The following is a 22,331-nucleotide window of genomic DNA, read 5'->3' on the forward strand; positions in this document are numbered from 1 at the left end:
AAGTGGTCAACAAATGCTAGTTGTCATTATCATTTTTTAACTAACCATTTCAAATGATATGGACCCAAAAAAGTATTAATAAGAAGCCAAGAATGAACTGTAAAATCTGAGTTTGCATCAGTTCTTCACTCATTCATTTAGGAGCAACTCGTTTATTCTCTCAGATGCCTCATCTGTAAAAGAGATATAACACTGGCCTGACCCTGAAAGTTACAGTAAGGAACAATGTCACCTAAAGTACGCTGGTTTTACTTTGATTACAGTACTTATAGCTGAATGCTTTTACAACTGTATGCCATCTGCCTACTTATCTGTGAATTGATAAATGGAGGAGACCATATCTTAGTTTTTGTATTTTCCACTCCAATCTGGTAGAACATTGCATCAGGTAGGTGCTCAATAAATATTTGATAAATTCAATATTACTGCACATCGAAAAAGTCAAATAAATTAATACAATGAAGCAGTCACAAGAAACAGAAAGAAAAATCCATGCCCCTAAACTACAGTCCCTACTTATCCAACCAAAAATACAGACATTTTTATCTTTGCAAAATAAATGGGTGCTACTAAGTTGGCTACACAGTGGATTCTGCAGAGCAACTAACTCCTCCTCTCCTATTCAGTCCTTCCAATGTGGCATGCTCCCTTTGCCAGCAGGCCTTTGCCCTTCCTTCTCAGAGGACAGATTCATGCCTTTTTCTCCTTTATACAGCCAGGATTTAGAACAGTAGCACATTAAATCTTCAATAAATGTTGGGTAAATTGAACTAGGGATAATGTCAGACATTTGACCTATAAGTTTTCAGTTTGCTGAGTAATAAAACAGTTCACTTTTATATGCAATTCGTTTTTTCCAATCTCAGTGTCTTTTCTCTACTGTTGGTTACCCTGTCAGCCCAGAAATACAAGAATTTCTTAGATGCCATTAAATATCTTGGACTAAGACCTTCTAGCTCAATTTTCTGCCTTTTTCTTTTTCACAAGGTCAATATATACCTATGCTGTGGTATCACACTACATTAAAAGAGATAGTCTCTTAATATATTTAATATTCAATGCTAAATTTACTCTGTTTTTTGTTGATTAATTTCCTTAGATCTTATGTGAGTTTGTTTAGCATATGCATCTGGGCTAAAATCCCATGATAATGACTAATGGTATTTTTTACATTATATAAAAAAGAATTCTATAGAAACAAACACACAAAAAAAACCTGTTGAAAAAGGAATTCCCATTTATGTTCTAACGGAAAGACCCATCCAAAAGACTCACCTGGTTATGCTAAGTCAACTTATAAATCCATTATGAAAACCACTTCTAATGTCTTGATCTTGGTCTAATCTTCTAAATCCTCAGGCTGATGATAAACTCAGCTACAGTTTAGTTAATACAGCTGTTGTACACTCAAAATAACGTTTAATCTTTAACTTTTAATTCTGTCACAGCAGTTTTATGTATTATACTATTCTTACCCCTTTGTAATTGTCCTTTAACTGCCAGCTTAAACACTCCAATCACCTAAATAAAAACATTTCATCCACAAATCCACCAAAACCAGAAAAGGATACTAAGAAATTTTAAAAGGCATATACATCCTGATACCTTTCTTTTTGCCGTTCTAGATATCAATCATTTCTTAATACTTTTAAATTAGCTGGAAATGAAGCATCAGCTCTGATTTGGCTGTAAGTTTCACATATTTAAAACGTTTCATTTTTTTTTTAAGTCTACAAAATAAATTTAGATCAGGAATTTTTACCAATGTTTCAGACATGCACAAGAAGTTGTGTTTGAAGCCCTACCAACATACTCAAATATATATATTATTTTTAAATATATATTTGAGGATACATATATAGTGCATGTATATATGTATATGCACAAATGCATATACACATACATATATATTTTTTTAATTTGAAAAGCACTCGTATCTACTCACAACCAGTGTCTTTCAGGCGGTTGATGGCATTGGAAAGAAGACGAACACAACCGAGAAATCCAGCACCTTGTTTCTTATGGATCTTCTTGTGATTCCATACACTGATCGTAACTGAATCAGACTTTCCAATATACCTAAAAAACAAAACGGCTGCATGAGTAACTTGGTAGTTACAGGCAGTGGCATACAATTTTTCTTTTGTTCTGTTTATATTCTAAAGTTACTAATATGCTTCAGAGTCTGGCTAGATTATGCAAAATATGTCTTGAGTTAATCCACAGGATTGAATTTAAATTTTTAAAAATCTTGAAAATTTTAGTATATTTTTATCACATCTGCCACTCTCAAGCTGGGCTATAATTCTAATCAGTAAAAAGGCTATTTTAGTAGCTAGTGTCTAATAACACTAATGGAGTTTATTAAATAACTTCTTCCCAAGGAAAAGAATCTTAAAAACTTTTATCACAGTCACATTTTAAATACATGTCGATGACATGACCTACTTTTCAAGGGATAGTGTCAAGGCTGACAGACCAAAAATCTGACCTACCTGTTATATTTTAAAATGCTGTAGAACAAAAGCTGTTTGTAACGCTTTTCCCCTGCTTCTTTCCTGTATGCAGGCCTTGAGCGAGCAGGACTCTTGCAGATTTCACTTCACTGCCTGCAGACAAGCAGAGCAGGGAAAAGCGTTACAGTACTTTTCTGTGCATATACCTGCAAGTATGTAAAAGCTCTACCACAGCCAACTGTTAACATGGCATCAACCCATGCAAAAAGATAATAAAATAACATGTCAGTAGAATCCTAGGTCTATTTCAATGACAATAAGAGGTCAAATTTTTGGTCCAGCAACCTTGATCTTAAAGTATCATTCAATAAATTACAATATCAGAAAAATTCACCTAGTATAGAGAAAAGCCTAAACCATTTAAGTAAGGACTAAAGCTTTTAAATAAGTGACATGGAAGGTACACTTGAGCCCCGGGATCCAGCTGTGCCTAAAAAATGCCCACCCCGGGCTTTTAATTATGCAAATCACTACATTCCCTTTAAAAAAATTAAGCCAATTTGAATTTGGTCTCTGTTGCTTGCAAATGAAAAAATCTGAATTAAAATATTGTTCAGTATGCATGTACCAATTTTCAAATACACCTACCAGTTCTACCTTGGCATGTATCTACTGGCATGTAATTCCAGAGCCAGAATCAAGTATTAAGTAGCTGAATTACCCAAGCTAAACATTTTTTACAAAGTTACATTAGGCCAGGCGCGGTGGCTCATGCCTGTAATTCCAGCACTTTAGGAGGCTGAGGCAGGCAGATCACCTGAGGATGGGAGTTTGAGACCAGCCTGACCAACATGGAGAAACCTCGTCTCTATTAAAAATACAAAAAAACTTAGCTGGGCACGGTGGCGTGCACCTGTAATCCCAGCTACTTGGGAGGCTGAGGCAGGAGAATCACTTGAACCCGGGAGGCGGTGGTTGTGGTGAGCTGAGATCGCATCATTGCACTCTAGCCTGGGCAACAAGAGCAAAACTCCGTCTCAAAGAAAAAAAAAAGTTACATTAAACCAGTTGTCCAACTAGTAAGCCTGGTTTACAGGTATGCTGAAATACATACATTGACTACCTCAGTCCTTAGGGCAACGCACCACTGGCTTAAGCAACTTCATCTGTGTAGTCCAATGTGCCATAGTTTTTATGTGTACCATGATATGAAAAGGTTGGGAAGCTCTACATTAAATCATAATAAGAAATTGCTAATTACAGACCTTCTGGAAGATAGCCTAACTCTGAATTACTAAAAATTATGAAATATATTGTATTACTTAAGGGTACATGTCACAAACATTCTGTCCAAATATTCCTGGGCCAGAAATGAATCCGAAATATTACCTTTTCTTATACACAGAGAAGTACATGCTCTCACTTTAATGAAACCTCATGTAATATACATGGCAACATAAACAGTAAATTCCTTTTGCAATTGAAAGTTAAAAGAGGGCTCTATTAGCTTCTATTAAAACTTTGACTTACTAACAAATACATGATTTATAAACAAGTTTCAGGATGTTTTGTTGAAAGGGAGAGAGAGACACCTCTATAGGTGAATATAATGTTACCATATAGACCAAAATATATACTCAGGATTTTGGACTAAAATTTAATTATTAGATTTTGTTTGTATACTTAGCCAAATAAAGGCAAGGGTTTTGCAAAATGACTTTGGAAACAATCACGAGAGAAGCCTCTGATAGCCAATTAATATTAATTGTAAGATAAAACCTAATAAGCACAAGAAAAGATGTTCAACATCATTAGTCATGAGGGAAATGCACCTCAAAACCATGACCAGATACAACTTCACACCCACTAGGGTGGCTACAATTTTTTTTAAAAGAAAATAACAAGTGACAGAGGAATAAAGAAACTTCCAGTGGAAAACAACAGTCATGAAAGATCAAAATCAGGATGCCATCAGGAATACTCTACACCTACAATTTCCAAAATGGTACCCACCAACCACGAGACCCTTGAGGACTTCAAATGTGGCTAGTCCAAATTGAGGCAAGCTGCAAAATAAATCACTGATTTTTTTTTCTTAACATAAAATGAGAAAACCGCTGATTTTTTTTTTTTTTTTTTTCTTGAGACGGAGTCTCGCTCTGCCGCCCAGGCTGGAGTGCAGTGGCGCACTCTCGGCTCACTGCAAGCTCCGCCTCCCGGGTTCACGCCATTCTCCTGCCTCAGCCTCTCCGAGTAGCTGGGACTACAGGCGCCCGCCACCACGCCCGGCTAATTTTTTGTATTTTTAGTAGAGACGGGGTTTCACCGTGGTCTCGATCTCCTGACCTCGTGATCCGCCCGCCTCGGCCTCCCAAAGTGCTGGGATTACAAGCGTGAGCCACCGCGCCCGGCCTGAAAACCGCTGATTTTTTAAAGACATAGTAAATATGTATATATACATATATGTGTAAGTAGCTCAATATTTTTATACTGACATGTTGAAAGTATTTTTGATGTACTGAATTAAATAAAATATATTATTATGCTTCATTTTAAGAAACAGAGTCTCGTTATGTTGTAGCTGGATTACAGGTGCAAGCCACTATGCCCAGTTTATTATGCTTAATGTCATCTGTTTCTTTTTACTTATCTTAATGTGGGTGCTAGGAAATTTAAAATTATAGATGAGCTCCCATTTGTGCCTTACATTATATTTCTACTTAACAGTACGGATCTAAACGTAGAAGATAATGGAGCAATGTATTCAACATTTGGAGGTAAAGTGATATTTCACCTAGAAGCCTATACTCAAACCATATCAAAAGATAAGAAGTCAAAATATATCTTCTGAGAAGATCTCAACTTTCTTCCCATCTTTGTATTATTTCTCAAAATGACAATGGAAGATAAAGTTCACCAAAACAGGAGAGTAAACAAAAAAAAAAAGAGGAAGTCACTAAACCTAGAAGAGACAAAGGAAATTGCCAACATAACAATGAAGGCAAGTCCCAGGACAACTGCGCAGCGGGTCTTAGAGAACCATCACACCAGACTGAAGAAAGAGAACACAGACTCCCAGGAGGGGTATCTCTAAGAAGAAACAAAGCCAATGGAATACTGACAGAACTGAATATATGGAGAAAAGATCTTTAGTTCTACAGGAGAGTCTGAGGATTATGACACAGATAGATATCTCATTTCTATCTAGGAGATAAATAGATAACTAAACAAATGGGAAAAGTAGCTACTAACTTCAGAAAAAACAAAAGTTGTCAAGAAAGAAAATGTAATTCTTGTACCCATGTGACCCAACTATGGATATTTACATAATCATAATAATGTAAACATGGAACAATGATTTAACAAAAAAAGTTCATATAATTATATTGGAAGACTAAAGAAAGGAAGGGGCTTGTGTCATGAGAATGGGGATGTCGAATACCAATTTTAAAAGCTGAACCACTGGGCTGGGCATCACAGCCCATTCTTGTAATCCAAATACTTTGGGAGGCCAAGGAGGGAGAATCTCTTGAGCCCAGGAATTCAAGACCAGACTGGGCAACATAGCAAGACTCCATCTCTACCAAAAAATTACCTTAAAAAAAAAATTAGCTGGGCATGGTGGCATGCACCTGTAGTTCAAGCTACTGAGGAAGGTGAGGTGGGAGGATCAGTTGAGTCCAGGAGTTTGAGGCTGCAGTGAGCTATGATTATGCCACTGCACTTTGGCCTGAGCAATAGAGTGAGACTATCTCTAATTTTAAAAGAATTTTTAATAATAAAAAATAAAGCCAAATCATCTTCTAGGTAGGAAATTCAAAAATACCTAAAACTAGGCTGGGCGCAGTGGCTCATGTCTGTAATCCCGGCACTTTGGGAGACCGAGGCAGGCGGATCACTTGAGGTCAGGAGTTCGAGACCAGCCTGGCCAACATGGTGAAACCCCGTCTCTACTAAAAATACAAAAATTAGCTGAATGTGGTGGTGGGCACCTGTAGTCCCAGCTACTTGGGAGGCTGAGGCAGGAGAAATGCTTGAACCCAGGAGGCAGCGATTGCAGTGAGCCGAGATGGTGCCACTGCACTCCAGCCTGGCTGACAGAGCAAGACTCTGTCTCAAAAAAAAAAAAAAAAAAAAAAAATTACCTAAAACTAAAAAAAGAAAACTGTGATGCTATAAAATAAAAAACATATCTAGAAACAGATGAAAACACCAGAATAAACAGCCAAAGTTATTAAAGCAGTTGCCTTGAGGATGGGAATCAGGAATGACAATGGAGCAGGGAACTTGCTGTTTTCCAGTAAAAGCTTTATAGTATCATTTGCCTTTTTAAAAAGGTGCATATACTCCAATGGTTTAAAATAAAATTTAAAAGAAAGAAACCATCCATATGAAGGCAAAAAGAAGCCTATTCAGTGCAACCCAAATTCTTATTTCTGGTTTTATAATTGGTCTAAAGTGGTAAATTAATACCTTTATTTAATTGAAGAAAGAGGTGGGGGTCTGCTCTACTGTGAGCCAGTTTCATTTTGTTCTTCATAGAATTTTAGGGATACCTCATCTTTCAAAACCTGTCTATAAGCCAAAGCACATTCCCACTGGGCTTTTCTTTACCCCTTTTTGTGAAGACCAAATTATACCACAGATGAAACTCTGATCATTTCCCATGATTATTTTCAAAGACTATATCAAGTAATATTCATTATATGTTTCATTTCAAACTAATTATTTAAACCTACAGGTCATAATGCTGATTCCACTTTGGATCAAGCGTATTCTTCACAGTATCTGTAGAATGGCATTGCCCAGATCCATCAACCACCACCTTAGCAAATGGATCAGGAAGTCCTGTGAAAAAAGATTTTTTAAAATTAATAATTTGACATTTAAGACAGAAGATTAATTATACAAGCATTCCATTTGCTACAAAAGAGTATTCCATTCTTTTAAAAAAGTTTAACATTTAGCTATAAATGAATAGTCCATTAAAAAAAAAGACTAAAGTTACTTCTACATTAAATACCAAAACCATATTTTTTCTTGTTTCTGTCTCAAAATATTCCCAGTTTAAACTACCGAAATCTAGAGGTTACCTCATAATTTGGAAGCTTTATTTTTATTTTTTTTATTATTATACTTTAGGTTTTAGGGTACATGTGCACAATGTGCAGGTTTGTTACATATGAATCCATGTGCCATGTTGTTTTGCTGCACCCATTAACTCGTCATTTAGCACTAGGTATATAATGTGGAAGTTTTTAATAGGTTGTTACCAGCCCTCTGACCCCAGGAAGGTGAATTCTTGTAACCATTCATGGCTTTTTCTTTCCAAATGTCTCCCTCAGCAGCTCATTTAAAGAAAAAGCTTATTAAAGGTTTTTATACAGGAACACAGGCTACAGAGAAATCAAATTAGCAAATGAGTTTTGCTGAATAACTACCAGGAAAAATGAGACTGAAACAAAAGATGTAACACTCTGCCTTAAAAGAGCTTACTATCTAATTGGAAAAATAAAAATACTATACATGAAAAACAAAAACAAAAATACCTGAGAATAAACAAGTGCTTAGTGACACTGATTATAACGCAAACACTTATATCACTATGTTAGGTAGTATTCTAAATACATTCATCCTTATACATTCATCCTAAATCCTTACAATAACCCTATGAGGTAGACACTGTTATTATCCCTATTTTACTGATGAGGAAACTAAGGCACAAGGGGGTCAATTAACTAGCCCAAGGTCACAGAGTAGCAAATGGCAGGGCCAGAATCTCAAGTGTAGATTCTAAACCCATGTCTGGCTCTCGACTTCATGCTCTTAACCACTATGCTGTATTTTACCTCTTATTTACTACGTGGTCCAACACGTACAAGTATGAGCTCAGAAAAACAGGAGAAAAAGTTTGAATCCGAACAGTAAAGAAAGGGCTTTGAGGGAGGAGGGAACTCATCTGGGCTTTAAGGCAGGGGTCTCCAACCTCTGGGCCATGGGCCGGTACAGGTTCGTGGCCTGTTACAACCAGGCCACAAAGCAGGAAGTGAGCGGCAGGAGAGTAAGCATTACAGCCTGAGCTCCACCTTCTGTCAGATCAGCGGCAGCATTAGATGCTCACAGGAGCTGGAACCCTATTGTGAACTGCGCGTGCAAGGGATCTAGGTTGTGCGCTCCTTATGAGAATCTAAAGTCTGATGATCTGAGATGGAACAGTTGCATCCCAACACATCCCCTGCTCCCCATGTCCTTGGAAAAACTGTCTTGCATGAAACCGGTCCCTGTGCCAAAGGTTGGGGGCTGCTGCTTTAAAGGACATACAGGAGGAGGAGGACTTTCCTAGCAATAGGAAGAGCACCAAGGAGGGTATGACAATACAATATTTGAAAGACTTTGAAGAGTCTAACCAAAGAGCTTGTGCTAAGGTGTAAAAGTAAATACTGTTGGAAATATGACTGATCCAATCCAGTAAGAGAGGCTTAAAAGTCAGGCAACAGGGCTTGGACTGATTGAGGTAGGTAACAGGGAGCCATTTCAGGTTCTTGAGCATGGCCGTAACTACAGTCATATTTTTCTATCAGTGGTATTTAGGGCCCACTAGAAGAAAGAAAGACTACAGGCAGACCATATATGAAGCTGTTGTAATTATCCAACAGTAAGATGAAAAGACCCTAAATGAGGGAAGTCATATGGAAAGGGAAAGGAAATGACAAGAGAGCTATTCTGAAAGATCTAATACAAATTAATAAGAAACTTGTATCAAAGATGACAATACAGTTTTCAGCCCAAAGCAATAATGAAAATGATTCTTTTGACAAAAATTTAAAAGGTGGAACTAAAAATGTTAGAGAGACAAAAATGACACTTCACGTGTTAGACATATTGGGATAGAGTAGATTTCCTGTGGACAGCTGAAAATACTAGAACAGCGTTAAGTGTTGGTGACTGGAGAAATTTTGCATGTTGGTATCAATGCTAATTTTTTTAAGATACTAATTTGCCCAGTTTCAAGGACAGACAAATCACCTATCAGTTCCCCAATTCTACGATTCTGTGATCTATCGCCTTCAAATAATAAAGGAGGACCAAAATTTAGGGGTTAAGTTTCAAAGAAACTTGGTAAGTTAGGGTATTAAATCTATTTGACTATATTGTTCTTGAAACTGAGTGCTATGCATAGTATTTCAATAACACCTAACGATTTATAAATGTGTTCAATGGAAGAATGTTTTTACCTCCACCCTCAATAAATGAAGTATTTCCTCCCAGGAAGAATTCACTCTATCTTGTTATTTTCACTCTACTATTTAAATAAATAAACATATAAATGTATATTTATAAGCAAAAACAAAAAAATCACATTTCTAAACTTTCCCTTTGGGTGTTATTAAACTAGTTGAAAAATTTAGTCTCTCTGGTTTCTTGCTTTTTAAAAAAAATAAAATTAAAAAGAATTAAGGATTGGCCAGACACAGTGGCTCATGCCTGTAATTTCAGCACTTTGGGAGGCTGAGGCGAAAGGATCACTTGAGCCCCGGAGTTTGAAACCAGCCTGGGCAACATAGTAAGACCACCCCCCATCCCCCACAAAATAATTTAAAAGTTAGCCAAGCGTGGTGGCATAAGTCTGTAGTCTCAGCTACTCAGGAGGCTAAAGTGGGAGGATCGCTTGAGCCTGGGAGGCTGAGGCTGCAGTGAGCCATGATCATGCCACTGCACTCCAACCTGGTTGACACAGCAAGACCCTATCTCAGGGAAAAAAAAATTAAGGATTAAGAAAAACAACATCTGACAAAGGACTAATATCCAGAATCTACAAAGTACTCAAACAAATCAGCAAGAAAAAAACAAACAATCCCATCAAAAAGTGGGTTAAGGACATGAATAGACAATTCTCAAAAAAACATATACCAACAAGATAGGCCAACAAGCATATTGAAAAACGCTCAGCATCACCAAGTATCAGGGAAATGCAAATCAGAACTACAATGCGATGCCACCTCACTCCTGCAAGAATGGCCATAATCAAAAAATTTAAAAATAACAGATGTTGGCATGGATGCAGTGAAAAGGGAACACTTTTACACTGCTGGTGGTAATGTAAACTAGTACAACCACTACGGAAAACAGTGTGGAGATTCCTTAAAGAACTAAAAGTAGATCTACTGTTTGATCCAGCAATCCCACTACTAGGTATTAACCCAGAGGAAAAGAAGTCATTATACGAGAAAGATACTTGCACACGCATGTTTGTAGCAGCACAATTCACAACTGTAAAAATACTGAAGCAGCCCAAATACCTATCAAACAATGAGTGGTTAAAGAAATGTGGTGTGTGTGTGTGTGTGTGTGTATGTGTGTGTATACTAAATTTAAATTCAATCCTGTGGATTAACTCAAGACATATTTTGCATAATCTAGCCAGACTCTAATATATATATATTTATATTATATAATTATATATTATATATGTATATATTTATATATAATTATATATTATATATGTGTGTGTATATATATATATATACACACACATACATATACACACACACCACATATACATATATACACCATGGAATACTACTCAGCCATTAAAAAGAAATAATCACAGCAACCTGGATAAAATTGGAGACTATTATTCTAAGTGAAGTAACTCAAGAACGGAAAACCTAACATCGTATGTTCTCAGTCACATGTGGGAGCTAAACTATGAGGATGCAAAGGTGTAAGAATGATATACTGGACTATGGGGACTGGGGGAAAGGGTGGGGGGTAGCAAGGGATAAAAGACTATACACTGGGTACAGTGTACACTGCTTGGGTGATGGGTCCACCAAAATCTCAGAAATCACCACTAAAGTACTTACCCATGTAATCAAACACCATCTGTTCCCCCAAAACTTATTGAAATAAAAAAATAACATAATAAAAGAAAAACAACTTTTTCCATACGAAATGTGGCTTCCAGATAATTAAGTAGGAAAGTCACAGCCTTTTATGTTCCCTTTCTGTTAAATAACACAATAAACAAAAACACAAGTTCAATACCTTAATAAAAAAAAATACAAAGGTTTCAACTTAACCTGATTTTATTATTCCACAAAAATTTAACTTGAGAGCCAAGTTACTCTAATGTGGTCAAAAGCTATCAGGTTTTCCGAAGTTAGTGAGACATCTAGTGGTAAACATAAAGTGGCTAGAGAACTTTCTGCATTTTAAAAAATTTCTTGGCCAGGCACAGTGGCTCACGCCTGTAATCCCAGCACTTTGGGAGGCCGAAGTGGGTAGATCACGAGGTCAGGAGTTCAAGACTACCCTGACTAACACGGTGCAACCACATCTCTACTAAAAATACAAAAAATTAGCCGGGTGTGGTGGCACACGCCTGTAGTTCCAGCTACTCGGGAGGCAGAGGCAGGAGAATTGCTTGAACCTGGGAGGCAGAGGTTGCAGTGAGCCGAGATCGGGCCACCGCACTCCAGCCTGAGTGTCAGAGACAGACTCTGTCTCAAGGGAAAAAAAAAAAAAATTTTGTCTCAATTCTCCCCCATCATTTCTGAGACATATAAAATAGCTAAAGCTCAAAAACCTCCTTACTACAAATGCACTTGAAAAGCTACAAATAATAATAAAATAACATTTTCAACTCAAAAGTGTGTTACCTTCCAAAGAAAACAGCTTTATTTTCAATTGGGCCAAGAAAAAAAAAAAAAAAACACAACATTTAGCCAACCCATCTTGGTTCTAAATGACTTCAATTTGGCCCCCTATAAAACACCTTAATACATTACCTTACACAGAAATCTTTTTAAAAATGTTGCAGAAGAACAAATCTCACACTAATGAAAACACTCCTTTTCATATAAAAAATACACATAAAACAGATAATGAAGACAGGGCACAGTGGCTCATGCCTGTAATCCTAGCACTTTGAGAGGCCAAGGCAGGTGGATCACCTGAGGTCAGGAGTTCGAGACCAGCCTGGCCAACATGGTGAAACCCCGTCTCTACTAAAAGTACAAAAATTAGCTGGGTGTGGTGGCACATGCCTGTAATCCCAGCTACTCGGGAGGCTGAGGCAGGAGAATTACTTGAACCCAGGAGGCAGAGGTTGCAGTGAGCCGAGATCACACCACTGCACTCCAGCCTGGGGACAGAGCAAGACTCCGTCAGAAAAAAAAAAAACAAAAAAACAGATAATGAATAAATGGGTAAACATGTGATAATGTTAATGGTAGAATCTAGATGGTGCGTCTTTACTATAAAATTCTTTTATCTGTTGCTTTTATGTTTGAAATTTTTCCTGCTAAAATTCTGGGGGAAAGGGCAAGTGACTTATTTTTAAAAGCCAGTAAGCTTGAAAACAGTTCAAAAACATGAGTTAATAAAACTTTTCTCAACAAGGATAGCACCCAATAAACCGTATTACCTCACATACAAATTACTCTTCAAAAGACAACACATGGCAGTGTATTTTTTCCTGCGATGAAAAATATATATCTATTTCATCACCCTATAGTCATACTTTGTATTAAAATTTGCTTTTCTCATTCAATACAATTTTAACTCAATCACAAGCAAAAACTTAACTATATTTTACTATTAATAACTGTACTGATCAATAAACACATTCATTTATATTTAATTGAAGAATTTAGGAATTACTGTCTCTGAAATTAACGTGGGCAACCCTTAATAGGTCAAAAATCTGTATAAGTATACATGTAAATCTACCACAGAATGGACCTGGGACCTTGGCCAGTGTGAACCTGGGAGGTAACTTCCATCCCTGGCTAACTCCCTTCTGAAGCCCTAAGGATTACTGTTGCTGTTTCCCTTTTCAGGCCATCAAGAGTCTCCAATTCTAAGTTTTAAAGATAATCACACTGTTTCCCCTAATCTTATCCCTAAAACAAGTTCACACTCTTAGAATTTTTATCAATTTTTACTGCCTACACCAATGAAAAAGGGAAAAGAGTTCCTTCTTTCTTTCACTTACAATTTAAGGACAAAGATCATATAAGGGATAACAATCAGTTCTCAAAGGTTTATAAAACATTAATATATGATTCCTCTAGATATCCTAGGAAAAGTGAGGTAAGAATATCTGGATATTTTATTAGAGAAGCTGTGTCTTGGGACTCCAGAGGAAGGAAATTTGAAAAGGAAAGATGGGAGACAAAACTGAAGATTTTATCTTCAAAACCAGAGCAGATGTCTTGGAGAGTGCAGAAGCAGCTGTAAAAGTGCTCCTCTCAGCTGGGCGTGATGGTTCACATCTATAATCCCAGCACTGTGGGAGGCCAAGGCAGGAGGATCACAAGGTCAGGCATTCGAGACCAGCCTGACCAACATGGTGAAACTCCATCTCTATTAAAAATACAAAAATTAGGCAGGCGTGTTGGCGTGCACCTGTAATCCCAGCTACTCAGGAGGCTGAGGCAGGAGAATTGCTTGAACCCGAGAGATGGAGTTTGCAGTGAGCCGAGATCACACCACTGCACTCCAACCTGGGCAACAGAGTGAGACTCCGTCAAAAAAAAAAAAAAAAAAAAAAAAAGGAAAAGTGCTCCTCTTACTTCTCTCCCTTTTCTCCTTGTCCAACCCTATCTGCCACTTTGCAGGCCCACTAGTATAAATCCCACCTTAGATCAACCTTATCAAAGGTTAAAAAAAAAAAAAGTACACCTCAGTTAGTAGCAACAGGGATGAGGTAGGAAGTGAGCAGCAGCCTGAGAGAGACAACAGTGATTGGCGGCAACAGGGAGAGATGGGGAGTTCTGTGGCCATTGGGACCTTCCACTGTGACAAGCTTCTGGGGAGAAGGCACATGGTACATAAATTTAAACTGCTTATAATTTTCGTCCTATGTTCCAAATTATCCTATTTGCTTTCTCATATAAGCAGAAAGATAACCACAAACATTTATAACTATATAGTTTTATAAGATGTTATTTTATAAACTTAATTCAGGTTCTGCTCTAGAAAAACTCAAAATAATAAAATTTCAAGTGGAATGAATTAAGTATAATTTTAAATTATATTGGCAGGGCACAGTGGCTCACACCTGTAATCCCAGCACTTTGGGAGGCTGAGGTAGGAGGATCACTTGAGACCAGGAGTCTGAGACCAGCCTGGGCAACATGGCAAGACCCTGCCTCTACAAAGAATAGTAAATAAATAAATAAATAAATTAGCTGGGTGTGGTGAAGTGTGTCTGCAGTCCACCCACTCAGGAGGGTGAGATAGGAGGATCCCTTGAGCCCAGGAGTTTGAGGCTGCAGTGAGCTATGACTGTGCCACTGTACTATATATAGCCTGGGTGACAGGGCAAGATCTTGTCTCTAAAAAGAAAAAATATATATATATGTAGCCTATTTCTTTTAATCAAACTCCTGAAAATCATCTACTATCACATGAAATCAAACAGCACACACAGCCCGTGACTTGAATTTAAAAATTTAATGAATCATCTCTATTCTAATTTCAAATGTTTTACATAAAAAATTTTGTTGGCTGAAGAAGTTTTTTTTTGTTTGTTTTGTTTTTTTACTAAAAATTGTATCATTTTTAACCAATAATTTAAAGCTACAACAGAATAAAGATTGTTAATATACATGCTGGGTACTTCCCAATCCCCTCTCATAAAACTTAGCACTAAATAAAGCCAGAAAAAAAAAATCGCAACAGATTGGTAAGTATAACGCACATATGGGAACCAAACATCTGCTTTGGAATCGGAGAGGTAAGAGCATCTAGGATCAAATGTGGCAGAGATTTCTTTCCTACACTCTGGAAATTCCAAGCAGGCTCAATGACTTTTCTACCTTCCAATGAATCTTGAATGAGTTAAGTTTCCCATGAAATTTTCAAAAGGAAGAAAGTGTTCACAAAATAATCCCTTAAACCTTTTCTAGAATTCTAGTAGTATGCACACCTTCAATATACATTATACACATCTGCATCTACACACCTGCATACACACTCATTCTCATAAATATGTGGGAGAGGTGAATAAAAGGAAAGGGCTAAGCCTAAAAGGCACAAAACCTTCTAAAAAAAATGTGATGCCAAATGGCTCTGAACCAAAGCATTCACAATAAAATAACACTGACGATATTTCTGAATAGAAAAACCCCTAAACCAGAGAATTCTGAAAACGCTGTTCCCAAAGATCTACATACAATACACAAGATTTAAAGTTAATTTACTTACGGAAAAAATCCTTTTTCACCAGGTTTTTTGCACAGAGTACTGTAAAAAAAAAAAACAAAAAATACATGGGAAAAATTAAAATGTTAAGAGTGTACTGTTACATTTTAAAACACTGAAAACAGCAGTGAATAGTTAAACCCTAACTATAGCAAGGTATGAAACATGACCACAAACTTTCGAACCAGCAAACAAAAGACAGTTGAACCAGTGATTGCAACTTTCAATGATCACCAGTAATAGCTGAGGGCAAGAAAGTTTATAAATCTGATATTCTAATAATAAGATAGAAATTCAATTCCTATCTTCCATCAAGATCTATTCTCTGAGAAACTCAGTGGCAATAGGAAAAAAAGTTCAAGGGAGATATGTAAAGTCAGGTTGTTGTATCTATTTTAAGGATGAAATAATTTTATACTGAAGAGGATCATAAATAAAGATAAAGCTTTCCTGATATAGATGAGTTTTTTTCTTTTTTTTTTTTTTAATAACATTCTCTTCTCCATCTAAATGCCACAGAAACTTCATGGGAGAAATCAAATTACCTTCTCCTAAATCGTCAGTTAAATGACAAGATATGTCTACTATATCTTTTAAGAATTTAAAGTTAATATATTAAAACTAGATATCCCAAATCCATATTTTCCAAGTTACTATGCATTAAATTACTTACATGGATGGATGCTCAACCTTGTGAACACACTAAAAAATACTGAATTGCCCACTTTAAAGAGGATAAATTTTGGCCAGGCGCAGTGGCTCACGCCTGTAATCCCAGCACTTTGGGAGGCCAAGGCAGGCGGATCACGACGTCAGGAGTTCGAGACCAGCCTGGACAATATGGTGACACCCCGTCTCTACTAAAAATACAAAAATTAGCTGGGCGTGGTGGCGTGTGCCTGTAGTCTCAGCTACTCGGTAGACTGAGGCAGAAGAATCGCTTGAACCTGGGAGGCGGAGGTTGCAGTGAGCCAAAATTGCGCCACTGCACTCCAGCCTGGGCTACAGAGCAAGACTCTGTCTCAAAAAAAAAAAAAAAAAAAAAAAGGATAGATTTTATAGTATATGAGTTACATATCAATTTTAAAATTACTGCTTACAGGCTGGGCACAGTGGCTCATATTTGTAATCCCAGTACTTTGGGAGGCCAAGGTGGGTGGATCACTTGAGGTCAGGAGTTTGAGACCAGCCTGGCTAACATGGTGAAACTGTGTTTCTAATGAAAATATAAAAATTAGCTGGGTGTGGTGGCACACACCTGTAATCCCAGCTACTCGGGAGGCTGAGGTGTGAGAATCACTTGAACCTGGGAGGTGGAAGCTGCAGTGAGCCAAGATTGCACCACTGCACTAGTGAGCCAAGATTGCACCACTGAACTCCAGCCTGGGCGACAGAGCAAGACTCTGTCATAAATAAATAAATAAATAAATAAATAAATAAATAAATAAATAAATAAATCTGCTTATAGAGTCATAAACTTAAAACTTCTTTAACTCAAACTTGATACAAGAGAAAGAAAAACACCAATTTTCATATATGTAAATTTTAGTTCATAAAATACCTATGAATGTAATGTTTGGTATTTCTATCCACTTCTACTAACAGTTTAAATGAATTACAGTTACTGGAAGTTTAGTGTATAAAAGCTCGTTTGACATAAACTTGGGAATGAATCTAAATAAATATAATTACTCTAAGGGTTCACATAAAAAAACCTTTTGAAAACAGATGTCATCACTAAATAAATAAAATTATTAAGTAAGCACAAGATACTGATATACTAGGCAGAGTCCCTTAGGCCATGTCTTAGAGTTTTGTTTTTAAAAACATAAAAACTCAATCAATCATGAAAACTAGGGCCATAGCTAAGAATAACAAATCACAAACTAGATTTAGAGAACTCCTCCCCAAACTTTTGTCATAATATAAATTGAATAGAATACTCAGGATCAATACACATGTAACACACACAAAAATCTAAATTACAATCTTCAGTTTTAATGAGGTAAGGATGATTTTTTTAAACAAACCACTATCCTATGATTCATGAAGTGAAATGATTTCACATCCGACTTCAGAGAAAGAGAAAACATGAGATCTCCTCCAACTCACTGCCACCAAACCTACATATTCATTCTTTTTTTCCTTCCTTCCACTGACAATGTCTACTCTCCTAAGACTATCCTCTATCTCATATCTAAACCACCATGTTCTTGGGGATCTTCATAGCTGTTAAACATATCCTCTATCTTGTCCCCTTTTCTAACCACCTTGTCAGCATTTAAACATACTCAAGTCTTACCCAAGCCTCCCTTCAGCCAGCCATCATCTACCTCTTCCCTCTCATAATGAAACTTCTTCAAAGAAAATAAATGTGCAAAAATCACAAGCATTTCTATACACCAATAACAGACAAACAGAGCCAATTGCTACAAAGACAATAAAATACCTAGGAATACAACTTACAAGGGATGTGAAGGACCTCTTCAAGGAGAACTACAAACCACTGCTCAACGAAATAAGAGAGGACACAAATAAATGGAAAAACATTCCATGTTCATGGATAGGAAGAATCAATATTGTGAAAATGGCCATACTGCCCAAAGTAATTTATAGATTCAATGCTATCCCCATCAAGCTACCATTCTGTGAAGAGAGTCTTCACAGAATTGGAAAAAACTACTTTAAATTTCACACAGAACCAAAAAAGAGCCCACATAGCCAAGACAATCCTAAGCAAAAAGAACAAAGCTGGAGGCATCACACTACCTGACTTCAAACTATACTACAAGGCTACAGTAACAAAAACAGCATGGTACTGGTACCAAAACAAATATATAGACCAATGTAACAGAACAGAGGCCTCAGAAATAACACCACGCATCTACAACCATCTGATCTTTGACAAACCTGACAAAAACAAGCAATGGGGGAAAGGATTCCCTGTGTAATAAATGGTGTTGGGAAAACTGGCTAGCCATATGTAGAAAACTGAAACTGGACTCCTTCCTTACACCTTATACAAAAATTAACTTGAGATGCATTAAAGACTTAAACATAAGACCTAAAACCATAAAAACCCTAGAAGAAAACCTAGGCAGTACCATTCAGGACACAGGCATGCACAAAGACTTCATGACTAAACACCAAAAGCAATGGCAACAAAAGCCAAAATAGACAAATGGGATCTAACTAAAGAGCTTCTGCACACAAAAGAAACTCATCAGAGTGAACAGGCACCCTACAGAATGGGAGAAAAAATTTCTAATCTATCCATCTGACAAAGGGCTAATATTCAAAATCTACAAAGAACTTAAATTTACAAAAAAAAAAAACTACCCCATCAAAAAGTGGGCAAAGGATTATGAACAGACACTTCTCAAAAGAAGACATTTATGCAGCCAACAAACATATGAAAAAAAGCTCATCATCACTGGTCATTAGAGAAATGCAAATCAAAACCACAATGAGATACCATCTCACATCAGTTAGAATGGTGATAGATGCTGGAGAGGATGTGGAGAAACAGGAACGCTTTTACACTGTTGGTGGGAGTGTAAATTAGTTCAACCATTGTAGAAGACGGTGTGGCAATTCCTCAAGGATCTAGAACCAGAAATACCATTTGACCCAGCAATTCCATTACTGGGTATATACCCAAAGGATTATAAATCATTCTACTATAAAGACATATGCACATGTATATTTACTGTGGCACTATTCGCAATAGCAAAGACTTGGAACCAACCCAAATGCCCATCAATGATAGACTGGATAAAGAAAATGTGGCACATATACACCATGGAACACTATGCAGCCATAAAAAAGGATGAGTTCATGTCCTTTGCAGGAACATGGATGAGGCTGGAAACCATCATTCTCAGCAAACTAACACAAGAACAGAAAACCAAACACCGCATGTTCTCACTCATAAGTGGGAGTTGAACAATGAGAACACATGGACACATGGAGGGGAACATCACACACTGGGGCCTGTCGGCGGGTTGAGGCTTAGGGAGGGATAGCATTAGGAGAAATACCTAATGTAGATGATGGGTTGATGGGTGCAACAAACCACCATGGTACATGTATACCTTTGTAACAAAACTGCACATTCTGCACATGTACCCCAGAACTTAAAGTATAATTTTAAAACATTTTAAAAAAGAACTGCCTACACTTTTTGACTCTACTTCTTTACCTCCCACTAATGCCCTGATCCACTGCAATCTGGCTTCCTCCCTCACCATTGCCTCTGAACTGCTGCTACAAAGCCCTGGAGACCTAATTACCAAGTCCATACAATGGACATTTTTCATTCTTTATGGCACTTGACCCCCTCATGGGCATTTGCCACTGCTGACTACTCCTTCTTCTAGAACCCCTCTCTTCCAGTTCTGTTTAACACCACATTCACCTGGTTCTACACGGCATAAAACTCATCCTAAGTTCTCTTTGCCAGATCTTGCTATGCTATAAAACTTGAAGTTCTTCAGGGTTTTGCCCTAGGTTCTCTTATTTCACTCTGTAACCTGAGGATCACAGTGTCCATTTTTGTAAACCTTGCAATTATATGTAAACTGTTACATATATGTTTATTTTCTGGGGAGAGAATCCACATTTTTCCTGGGAGAGAGTTCATAGATTAACAGATTGACAGAACTCTTCCTCTCTCTCAAAAAATAGAATCCGAAAAGCCACTTTTCCATATATTCTCTCTGGTCTTTACCATTTACTCTATAGTTATGATGATACCTAAATTCCTAAAACCCGATCCTTAGTTCTCTCCTGAACTCCAGGTCCACAAACCAAATATGCGTTCCCCCAAAAAATCACGTCTTCCCCGCAAACCTGCTCCTCCCTCCAGTTGACTTTCTTTTCAATAAATAGCCTTCCTTTCCACTCCACTACCCAAGTCAGAAATCTCCATAGCAACCTTCACTGTATTCCCTCCTGACATCCTGACAATTACAATTCTCAGCAATTCTACCTCGGAAATATCCTTCATCTGTCTACTTCTCTCTATTACCGATGCCAACACCTTAGTCCACCATCTACTGTCTAGGTAATTACAACATTCCCCTGCCTCAAAGCCTCACTTCCTTCCAGTTCTCCACGCTGGACCTGAAGTGATCTAAAAATCTAATTAAGTCTTTCCATCCATTTCCCCTTCCAAGATCCTTAAAACATTCCAAAGGTCTTCTGGCCCAAACTTATATTGGCTTCAATGCCCTTCAAGTCCTGGGCTCCCGCTCACCTCTCTGACCTCATTTTTCAACACCACAGCTCCCTTCCAGGCCCTCAAGTCTAAGATCCAGCCACACCAACCTTTACTTTCTCAAAAGTAAATCTCTCATACACAGCCTTCACATGCCATTCTCTCTGCTTGAAACATTCTTCCTAGGCTTCTTCACCTACTCATCTCCTGGTCTCAAAAGGGAAGGATGCCTTTTAGAACATGTTTCTCTCAAGCTTTCCCCGCTTGTATTTTCACAGAAGCTCATACTTACCATAAACACTTATCACATTTTACTGTTCTCGTTTAAGTTTGGAATGTTGCTTATAATTGCGGAGGTGGTAAACTCCATACAGCACGAATCATGCCTGCCTCATCTCTTCCTGCACCAAGCACACATTACGCCTGGCACTTGATAGGTACTCAATAAATATCTGTTGAATGAATGAAATAGATCCTAAAATAATCTAAATAACTGCACTGAAAAGAGGGCTTTTTATACTATATAACAATGGCCAATCCTCACATAATCATAATTTTGATTTAAGAAATCTTATTTTAGGCCAGGTACTGTGGCTCATGTCTGTAATTCCAGCACTTTGGGAGGCCGAGGCGGGCAGATCACTTGAGGCCAGGAGTTTGAGACCTGGGCAACGTGGCAAAACCCCATCTCTACTAAAAATACAAAAAAAAAAAAAAAAAAAAAAAATTAGCCAGGTGTGGTGGCACACACATGTAGTCTCAGCTACTCAGGAGGCTGAGGCATGAGAATCACTTGAGCCTGGGAGGCAGAGGTTGCAGTTAGCTGAGATCACACCACTGCACTCCAGCCTGAGCAACAGAGTGAGACACTGTCCCCCTCCACTCCTCAAAAAAATCTTATTTTTATCATTTCTCTTTACTCAAAACATACTTATCCGGTCGTGTTTAACCAATTCTTAAAAAAAAAAAATCACAAAATGTTTAACATTCAGTTTCAAAGAACAATTGAAAAATCAAAAGAACAAAGAACTTTAAAATCAAGTTCAAAGTTTATGAGAAGAAATTACATTTTAGTAATCAAGAGATTAAGGAAAATAACATTAGTGTTCTAGAAGAAACAAGATTAACTTAAAACAAAGAAATAATATCAGGATTGGTCAGACCGCTATGCGTCATGCTGGATCTAAGCAGTTCCAGCCAGCTCTTGACTAAATTACTTTCTGCCCTGGAAGCAAAAACTCTGATTTGTAACTTTTAAAAGGAAGATTGTCAAAACATGACCTGAGAACTGGTAATGTTATTTATCTGTAAAAATAAATTGTTTTCACATCCTGGAGGCTTTACTTCACTGTTCTTGTTTCTTGGGAATGTACCTTGGGGACTAGAACCACAGCCCATTGCTCTTTTCATTCTCTGTTCTAATCACAGAAGATTGGTAAAATGCT

The 22,331-nt window shown here is 37.4% G+C and overlaps 1 protein-coding gene across 2 annotated transcripts in view; it reads right to left on the bottom strand.

Annotated features, from left to right (window-relative positions):
- Window positions 1-22,331, bottom strand: part of SMURF2 (SMAD specific E3 ubiquitin protein ligase 2) — a 110,347-nt gene that overhangs the window by 40,377 nt on the left and 47,639 nt on the right. Inside the window, exons 2-4 of one of the 2 annotated variants that reach the window (XM_055256932.2) lie at window positions 15,672-15,710; window positions 7,196-7,304; window positions 1,946-2,079 (exon numbers count right to left, since the gene is read on the bottom strand). In XM_055256932.2, the coding sequence (XP_055112907.1) occupies window positions 1,946-2,079; window positions 7,196-7,304; window positions 15,672-15,710 (282 nt within the window). The remainder of the gene's footprint in view (window positions 1-1,945; window positions 2,080-7,195; window positions 7,305-15,671; window positions 15,711-22,331) is intronic. The other variant, XM_055256933.2, reaches the window with a different exon arrangement.

Source organism: Symphalangus syndactylus, chromosome 20 (genome assembly GCF_028878055.3).
Source record: "Symphalangus syndactylus isolate Jambi chromosome 20, NHGRI_mSymSyn1-v2.1_pri, whole genome shotgun sequence".
Lineage (NCBI taxonomy): Eukaryota > Metazoa > Chordata > Mammalia > Primates > Hylobatidae > Symphalangus > Symphalangus syndactylus.